The 10,000-nt window shown below is 33.6% G+C and overlaps 1 protein-coding gene across 9 annotated transcripts in view; it reads right to left on the reverse strand.

The window, feature by feature from the left end:
- Positions 1 to 10,000, reverse strand: part of Foxp2 (forkhead box P2) — a 259,198-nt gene that overhangs the window by 21,828 nt on the left and 227,370 nt on the right. For all 9 annotated transcript variants that reach the window (XM_013019924.1, XM_013019921.1, XM_013019925.1 and 6 more), the window contains 2 exons: positions 9,272 to 9,341; positions 8,332 to 8,495 (listed from right to left, as the gene is read on the reverse strand). In XM_013019924.1, the coding sequence (XP_012875378.1) occupies positions 8,332 to 8,495; positions 9,272 to 9,341 (234 nt within the window). The remainder of the gene's footprint in view (positions 1 to 8,331; positions 8,496 to 9,271; positions 9,342 to 10,000) is intronic.

The following is a 10,000-nucleotide window of genomic DNA, read 5'->3' on the forward strand; positions in this document are numbered from 1 at the left end:
TGGGATGAGGTGGTATCTCAATGTTGTTTTGATTTTCATTTCTTTTATGGCTGGGGAGGCTGAGTATTTCTTCATGTGTCTATTGGCTATCCTTCTTTCTTCTTCAGAGAAGTTTCTCTTTAAGTCTTTAGCCCACTTACTTATTGGGCAGTTCTTTCTTTGAAGATTTGTTGTTGGGGGATTTAATTTTTTGAGATCCAGGTATATTTTAGATATGAGACCCTTATCTGTTGTATGGCTAGTGAAGATCTTCTCCCAATCAGTGGGCTTTCTATTGATCTTGCTAGCTATGTCCTTTGCCATGCAATTTCATGCAATCCCAGTTGTCCAACCTTTCTTTGATTTGTTGTGTTTCTGGGTCTCTATTAAGAAAATTTCCGCCTGTGCCAAGGAGCCCTAGAGTGTCTCCTATTCCATCCTGTAATGTTTTCAGAGTGTCTGCTCAAATAGAAAGTTTTATACATATGGTCTACCTAGTTAATTCTACCTTAATGATAGTAGCTGTTTTTGAAATGTAGTAACCTTATGCTTTAAACTACGTTCAGGTTGTGTAAATATTCAATCTAACACATATGGATGGTAACGTTAAATTCTGCTAAAGTAGACAAACACATAGCCACTTTGTAATCCCTATATCAAAAGCTGAAGTTAAACTTTATGTGAATATATAAAATATTTATTATTTATTCTAGAAGTAGGACAAATTCAATCTTTAATAATTTAGTCATGACTCTTTGACCCTTGAAGAAAGGAAATTTTAAGGTTCAACTAGTGTCAGTGAAAATGAAGATGTATCCTCTCATACAAGTGTCTTCTTTAGATATAAAACAAGAGCAGTAAGCTACAATACTATCAACTAAACTTGTCTGACATACTTTGCCTAAATTGTGGGATTTCACACCATGAATGTCAGATAGCATCTGTATAGTTCTATAAAAATCCTTCAGAACCCTATAGGAACCCACAAATTTCCACAAATGGCACGGCGGGGATATAACACATTTTAGCTGAAGGTACTGTACCTCTGGTAGGATCTTTTTATTAAGAGGAACTAGAATGAGTTGTAAGTGCCACACATGGGGACTGGAATAATGTAAAAAGAACAGCAGCTACTGATCCACACTTGTAGCACTTTAAAAAAGATGAGATGATAAAGAGCTGGCATCATCGTCAGTACAATCACTTTGGAAAGCCATCTCAAAGGTAACTAGCAAAGTTAATGAAAAAGTTTAGAGATTAAATAAAAATTGAATTAAATCAAAAAAATTATAAGAGGCAGAAAGGTTAGGGGGAAAAATTAAAGGTGACTGAAAAAAAAAGTGTTAATAAGAAAAATCTGTGACCACACAGGAGAGGTCAAAAACGGCTTTTATGTTTAGAATTTCATAATGTAACAAAATGACACAAAACATCAGCTTAATAGGAATGAAAACAATGAGAGTGAGCATGGAACCCTTCTCAGATTACCAGTCACTTCCAACTGCTTTCCTCTGAAATACACAGCCACTCCAATTTCAAATGTTTCTGTCCACAAAGAAAGATCTAAGATTGATAGATATTTTATATAAAACATCACCAACTAAAGGTGTGGGATCTGCAAATTTTTCATGTGCCTACAAACAGCAATTGAAACTTTGAGGTAACCAAATGAAAAATATAGGGAAGAAAGAAAATATTATACGCATGCGTATTATCATTATGGTTTATGACAATTTGTGGTTTAGATTTTCAAAATGGGGTCTGTATGTGCCTTTTAACTGCCCATGGGGGCAGATTATTACTTTCCAAAGATACTGACGTAGAATAGTGCAATTATTTCTAAATTGAGGCCTTCGAAGAAGCAAAGGATATGGCCAGGATAACTGTGGGACATGTGACATAGAGGAAGTTTGGGTCATGGAGAATGTGACATAGATTTGAGAAGTTGATCAAAAAGATAAATGGGACCTCTCTTAAAACCTTCAAACAGCACTGCTTTTTTATGATGCCTTGTATTTCCTAACCCTAAAATTTTAGTTTTTAAGAGCACAACAAACTTATTTTCTAGCCTTGCATGCAGAATATCACTATTCTCTGTAGAATATCATTATTTCTCACATTCTAAACATGAAAAATAAGAATCACATGGAATTTTGAAATGACATAGAGGCTAAGGGGGTCCAAGAATAACACACAAGAAATGATCTAAAAACTCAACAGTAGAAGACTGTAGTAATCAGAAAGAACGACATGACAAGGAGAAGCTTTGTACAGGAAACGCTTAATACATGATCACCTTGGGAAGAACATTCATTTTGATCTCTAGAAACAGATTTAAGAAATATGAAAGTGGAACCTCACTTAACATTTTACTAGGGAAACAAAAAGGGGAAATCGGAGCCAATTGTGTGAGAATAAAAAGAAACAATTACTTAATTAAAATAAAGATATAAAGGAATTGAACTAAACATGGTGGGACATCATTAGCTTCCTCTTTTTGCTTCAGACAGAAAGGAGACCCGTTCTACCAGTATGAGACCTGGCAGGTCTAGGTCACGTGTTTTCTTTATTCGTATTTTAGGCTAAAACAGGGAGAAGATAAAAAGTTTAAATAATTTCTGCCTAAAGATACTATCAATTCTAATTGGTAAGTAGTTTTTAAAGATATAAATGTCCATATAAAAATTGAAATTAAAATTATTTTTCTCCATATTCTATAGAACTCTGAAAGGTCCAGTAATAATAGAATATTGACACAGAGGTGCAAAAGAAATAATATCTATCATGACACGAAGCCCAAATTTTCATTTAAGTATCCTGTATATTCATTCATACAATGAGTGGTTAATCAATGCTTTTGAGACATAGAAAATAGAATATTTAAACTATTAAGTACTGACTTTGACTTAAAAAAAAATCTTCTGGAAAGGGTCAAAATTAGTTTAAAAAAATATGCATTCAGTGCTACTGTGCTTATTCCTTACCTCCTTTTCCCTGAAATCATCTTGAATATACATCATAGATTTATACTTCAAGATTTCAGTAACTTTTTAAAATTCACTTTTAATAAGTTAAATTAAAAAAAATCACAAATGAGGTAAAAGGGCCTGCCAGTTTCTAAGTTTCTAGTCCCACAAATTTTGATTTATATATGATGTGTGTGTGGGGGGGGGGTGTGGGTGTGTGTAAGTTAAGTTTAAAAGAAACCTTTGGGCTGGAAATGTGGCTGAGTCATAGAGTGCTTGCCTCACATGCATGAAGTCCTGGGTTCAATTTCTCAGTACAACATAAACAGAAAAAGCCAACTCGGCTCTGTGGCTAAAGTGGTAGAGAGCTAGCCTTGAGTGAAAGAGCTCAGGGACAGTGCGTAGGCCCTGAGTTCAAGCCTCAAGACTGGGGGGGGGGGAAAAAACTTTAAGAAGTATACTTTGTCTTCTCCCATAAAAGTGAGTATTGCCAGGTACTGGTGACTCAAACCTGTAATCCTAGCGACTCAGGAGGCTGAGATCTGAGGATCACCATTCAAAGCAAGCCTGGGCAAGAAAGTCTGTGAGATTCTTATCTCTAGTTAACTACCATAAAATAGAAGTGGCTCCTTGATCAAAAGGAACTCAGGGACAGGTACTCAGGCCCCAAGTTTAAGCCTCACCACTGACCAAAAAAGAAACAAACAAATAAAAGAACTATAACTAGCTGTCTATTTCATGTGTTACTGTGGAAACCTATAATAATTTCTATTAACTGGAATTTCTAATTTGATTCTTCATAATAAATACATTTCATTGAATGATTACTTGATATAATAAACTATGTTAAAGGTTCATATTCTGCATACCAAATATATAGTCTCAAACACATGGCACTGGTTGCAAAGTGTTATATAAGCAGTGGGTCCTTCCAAACTGGAGAATTAAGGTACTGATATAAAAAAAAACATAACTTGCAAAAATGCCTTGAGAAATAGGACCAGTGTAGTAAGATAAAGCAGAATTTGTGTGAAAGAAAAGCTCAGAGAAGTAAAAGCAAAACAAAACAAAACCAAAAAAACAGGAAGGTCAGAGAAGCAAATAGTTTGAAGCAAACTAAAGACACTATTTTAGAAAATCTTTCATTCTGGACACTGTAAAACTAAAAAGAATTGGAATGGAAGGAAAATGCTGAAATATTGATATAGATATTATGGCTCTCTTTTTCTGAAAAAAATAATTTACAAGTACTATCTTGTATCTATTCTACTTTTCTAGTGCTTCAGAACGTCTTCTCTACCTGTCTTAGCGGTACATTAGTATTCTGGTAGAATTTTACTATTCTGGTAGAATTTTACTATTGTTTATTTGACTAAAAAGTTTACATGAACACAGTTTCAGATTTTATCCTGGATTTAGAGAGAGTTATGCTTTTTGATTTTTCCCCCCTTTGAACCTGATCTTGCTTCTTCTATCTCTCTGTGAGCTTTGTGTGGCTATGATTTTTCCTCATATTCTTCTCTTTCTCTGTGAGCTTTGTGTGGCTATGATTTTTCTTCTCTTTCTCTGTGAGCTTTGTGTGGCTATGATTTTTCTTCTCTTTCTCTGTGAGCTTTGTGTCGCTATGATTTTTCCTCATATTCTTCTCTTTCTCTGTGAGCTTTGTGTGTGGCTATGATTTTTCCTCATATTCCTCTTTGTCCCCAGCATCCAGTCAGTTGTCCTATTTTGCTACTACTTTCATAGTGTTTTTGTATCAAATCTTTTTATTTCTTAACTCTCAGTCTTGTATTTAAGCCAAGTAATACATCCTACAAGAATACTTGCTGCTTCATGCTCTCCCAATTTCAGAATATCACACTGTACTGAACTGCCATTAAGTCATGGTTCATTTAGTTCAATTTCAGATGCTCATTATTTGTACAGGATAGTTTTTATTCTATGCAAGTTATGACATTAACTAGCTTTATATTGATGAAAACAGTCACCATGGCTTGCTATATAAGTTACTAAGCACTCTGATCCAATCATTATACGGTTTTAATTCTATTTTCCTTCATGTATGCCTACATTCCACTTAAATCTTATCTCCTGGCATTTGGGCACATCTTAGGAAGTCATTATTCTGGGTAGGTATACCCTTTCTGAATTGTTAGCAGTCTACAACTTAGATGAAAATTTCTTTTCTCAAATATTATTTTTGCTCCTGACTTTGGGTAATATGGTTTCACTTTTACTGATTGTTTTACTCCACAAATTTTAGGAGAAGATAGAAGGAAAAGAAAGAGGATTATTTAGGAAAGTCATGACAAATGTATTCAGTGTATTAAAAAAGTATTCAAATGCAAATGCAACAGTGTTTTTGTATTGTTTATAGACTCATTTAAAGTAAATATTACCAGAGGTAATATGAATCAGTAATATGAGTATGGTATACAGCACCATGAGAAACACAATCAGTTGTTAAGGTCTTGGCATTCATTTCCTTTGCAAAGCTCTTAGAAGTTGGTAGATCTTATCATCACTCATTTTCAGTGAGAAGATCAGGGATAAATGTTAACTAGAGGGCAGAACCTGGGATTGGAATGCCTAACACCCCACAGCAAAGCCCAGATATTGACATAATGGACACTGTTACCTCTTGTTCATATATCAGCTTAACTAACCAAATGGAAAAGTGCCATGTTATCAATCTGTGACATAAAAATGTACTAATATTTATTTACTTTATATACTATTATTATTATTTAAGTAATTATGCAAAGAAGTTGCCATTCAACCAAGTAGTTTATGAATACCATACAACTTGATCAACGTCACCCCTTTCAACATGCTCATCTATCCCTTCCAACCCACCCCTTTCCAAACTTTTCTTAATTGTGTAGGATGTTCATGAATTTTTGACTGAATTCTCCATCCCACTTCTTCTCTTCATTTGCCTATTTAAATGTCTCCCCTTTTTACTTTTATTTAATGCTTTGAACTATATTCAGTTCTATGCATGTATATTTTAATTGAGATAATTAGGTTGATGTTTTTCCTTTCGTTCATAATATATACAAAACAAGTTGAAGAGTATTAAAGTTTTTCTTAAAAGAAAAAATGAACATTGAGAATGCATTTCATCAATATTTGGTTCCTGATATACAAAAAGTTTAAAGTAACAGCAAAAAAATAGGTTCAAGATGAAGATTCACTAAATATTTTGCAAGATAATGAAAAGTTTGTTATTACTTTATATTACTAAGAAAAAGATAAGATTTGTGGTCTCTCTAGCTTTTATCTTTTCTGAAATCTATTTGTCATAAGCCAAGGGAGGAGGGCTTTTTTTCTTATATATAGAAAATAAAAGTATTTTTATATGTACTAATTTATATAAGCATAAAATTTGTGGTATATTAGCAACAAACATGTTGCTTTTATTAACCCATAGCAGCAGTACATCAGGCATTACATATACAATTTTTATAGAGTTCTTTGCACATATTGTTAGGTCTCTCTGAGACATTTCATAATTAAACTTTACTTAAATTAATAAATAAACCAAAAAATTCTGAAAGAGCAATTGCAAGTGAAAAATACTACTAACCTAACTGTGCCATAATTTACCCCAATTATTACTTCAAGTTGTGAAATGTCATGTTTAATAAATGGCTTTATTAAATCATTAATATTTTATTTTAATATGCTTAGCACTGGACAATTATGTTTAAAAATACTTCTTTACCTTGTCTGTCTTCTCTATAGGGTTTGTATTGTCTAGGAAGAAGGGAAAATGTGCCAACAGCCAACCTATTTTTATTTTACAAATGTCTTTCATTTCTTTGAAATAGGTCTTTTTCTTTTTTAAGGTGGAAAATAGACTCTAATTCTTGTTTGCTCTTTAAAGTTTTATTATTTTAGGATTTTTTCCTATTGGGAATGAGCATTAGCATACTCAGGTGAATTGCTTAAAGTAAGGGCCTCAAGCTACCCCTGCCCAGCTGGTAGGATGAGGCAAGATATCAAAACTTTTGTCTGACTGCTCACATTCCTTGTCTTAGAGTACTGCTACTCTCAAGAGCATATATCCATGATCTTTCTACTTCCAGTTTTATTACTTCTTTTGTATTATTTAATACATCTAAAGACACTTCCAAAAGAAAAATTTTTCCATTTTGGAGAAGTAATGGTTTGGAACCTGAAGAAACACATTAAGGTTCCCAGTATGTATTTTGCAAAGGTGAGAGAGTACAAGGGCCATAAAGCAATTAAGCATATGATCTTAGAGACATTAATCCATCAAAGATCATAAGATGTTTAAAAAGTCAACAAAAATAACATCCTGTAAAGGTCAAGTGAAAATGGGCACCTATAAATGTTATATTTCTCTTTTAGCTGTTTTGTCAGATACTTAAAGCAAAAGAAAAATATTAAAGTGAGGGAAAGAACTAATCTAACCTCATAACTGGAACTTAGAAGTCCATGATGTTACTTCTATGAAGCGTGAACCTAAGTTATAATTTATCCTAGTGAATGAATGGTTCATATACTTCATCATTCAGATTACAATTATTTCCTGAGGAAGTTTAATTTCTACCAGGGTTGATACTGTTTTTGTAAACAAGAAACTGATATGCTTGATACTATTGAATACAACCAGGCATTTCTGAAAGTGTCATACACATTTCTGAAACCCACAATACATCAATTTTTAATACTTCTACTCTCTCAGCTCCATTAAAAAGATGGTAGGGGAAAGATTTTCAAGTAATTAATGATATAGTTAGCTGCTAAATATTAATAGGAATCGTAGTCTTGCATAAAATATAACATATAAACCTTTCCAATACAGACGTACCAGTAATTAAAGTTGAATATGTAATTACACTGATTTATAAGACAGGCAAAAAGTTACACATTACTAGCTTCTATGTAAACTGTGGGTAACAGCTAAACTTTGCATTTTACGGTTTATAAAAATGGGCAATGTCTTCACTACAGTTCATAAATGGTTTAGAGACCTGAATGGTAGTAAAAATTACGACAACGTATCCCATCGTGAATATTCTTATTACACCACACAATCCAAATGGGTGATACTACCTATCAGGTGTAGAATTGCCTTACACTCTGCTTTATGCCCCAGAGAATGTCGTAGTACTAAGAATTTGTACAGTGGTTCTATAACAATACTACGTATAAGGCATTTAAGAGAATCTATAAGATGTATTCAAAGTGATTTTGATACACTATTTCATATTCTGTACACAGTACTATTTAACATTACTTGAAATTTTATTGTTGGTTTTACTTACATAACATTAAAAGCATCAAGAAAATTGTTAAACTTTAGAAGACTATTGATATATATTTTCCCTCTAGGGAGTCTGGTCACCCCACTTACATGTGTGGCTGAGGTGAGCAACCTGGACTGCTGTTCCCATTGCTGTCGATGTGGTCCAGGGACCCATTGAGGTCTTCGTGGACGGCCTGCAGGAGGCCGCTGGATGCATTATTGATCAGTCCAGGGTTACTTAGCAAAGGTAAACTGCTCTCTGCCAAGGCAGCCTAGTGGAAATGAGGAAGTGTGAAACAACTTTTAAGATGTCCTTTAAGATAATTTTGAAAGCACTGATTTTCTTTTAATGGGTTCAAATTGTGACAGAGAGATTTTGGGAAGCATTTAAATCAAAGGTATGGGAAAGACAAAAATTCTAATTGGCCACTTGTGGCCCAGACAGCAGGGAAATGAAGCATGATATGAACATCTAAACAATAGTTTCTGCAGCAAACTTTCTTACTCATGTTTTAACCTTTCCCATCATGAAATGTTGAATCCTCTCATGTCATGAAATACTCCCAGATAATATAAGCAGTTGCTCTGCTTTAAAAAAAAAATGACCAGAACTTAACTCAAAATAAAGAAGTCCTGACATTTGCCTCCTCTGCATAAAAATTATATATTATAATTAAACTTTAAAGTTTTTGCCACAAGCACCATGTTCCCCAACACTATGATGTGAAATCATTTATGACAGCCTGGATAAATATTAATGCATAGCCACATGCATTTGCAAAAGCTTCTATCAATCTAGCATTTGCAGGAAAGCCGAGTGTTCCAGATTTTGCCACAGGGTGTCCTTCTTGCTTCTTCACATCAAACGTAGTTTGAATTAGAACCAGTGTTTTTCCCTGTGCTAGGTTCTACAACTTACTTGGATGATAAACCAACTATTAAAGAACAATCATGATCCTGCCTAAATGGGAAAGCATCCCCCTCCCCCACAGCCACAAAACCAAAAACATTCAAATAGAAAAATAATGGGAAAGTGTAATCACATTACCTGCAAACTGGCATTAAGAGCTGCTCCATAGCCTAAACTGGTAGGTATGTTTTTTACTAAAGTAGGACTTCTGGAAGAAAAAAAAATCAGATGATTTATAAATAACAATGTGAAATAAGTGGATATCAGCAATATCAGTTTAAAAGATCTGTTTTAACTTGCTGTTTTACACTACTAGTCCAGAATAAATACACTCCAGGCCACTGCAATAAGGATAGAGCCCAAGTATAAATTTCTCTACATACTACATATCAATTAGAGTCAGACATAAAAGAAACTTTAGAGCATGTGTAGAGGCAAAGTGAGACTGGACATTGAGGATCCTTGAATCTATTTCTAGTTTTATGTAGCTTTCATTTCCAAGAACAATAATATTCATATAAAATAGTTTAAATATGAATATGCAAAACAATTGCCAATTTAATGTAATAAGAAAATAATTAATGGTTAATTTCTAGGACACCATGAATTAACATAACAAATTACCATAGCTAATTAAATGACAACATAATGGATTAACTATTTTTTGCATGCAGAAAATTAGCACATACTTGACTAAAGAAATCCAAACTCAAGGGCCAAGAGTAGATAAATACATTCAAGTCATCTCGCATGACACTACTAGTATAGTGGCTTAGGGGATTGAGTAAATCCTACATGGAGTTCATTAAGCACAAAATGTGTTCTATTGTATTTCTGAATTACATTTGGCAGTTTTCCTCTCTAGAA

The sequence above is a fragment of the Dipodomys ordii genome, unplaced genomic scaffold (assembly GCF_000151885.1).
Source record: "Dipodomys ordii isolate 6190 unplaced genomic scaffold, Dord_2.0 Scaffold48, whole genome shotgun sequence".
Classification (NCBI taxonomy): Eukaryota; Metazoa; Chordata; class Mammalia; order Rodentia; family Heteromyidae; genus Dipodomys; species Dipodomys ordii.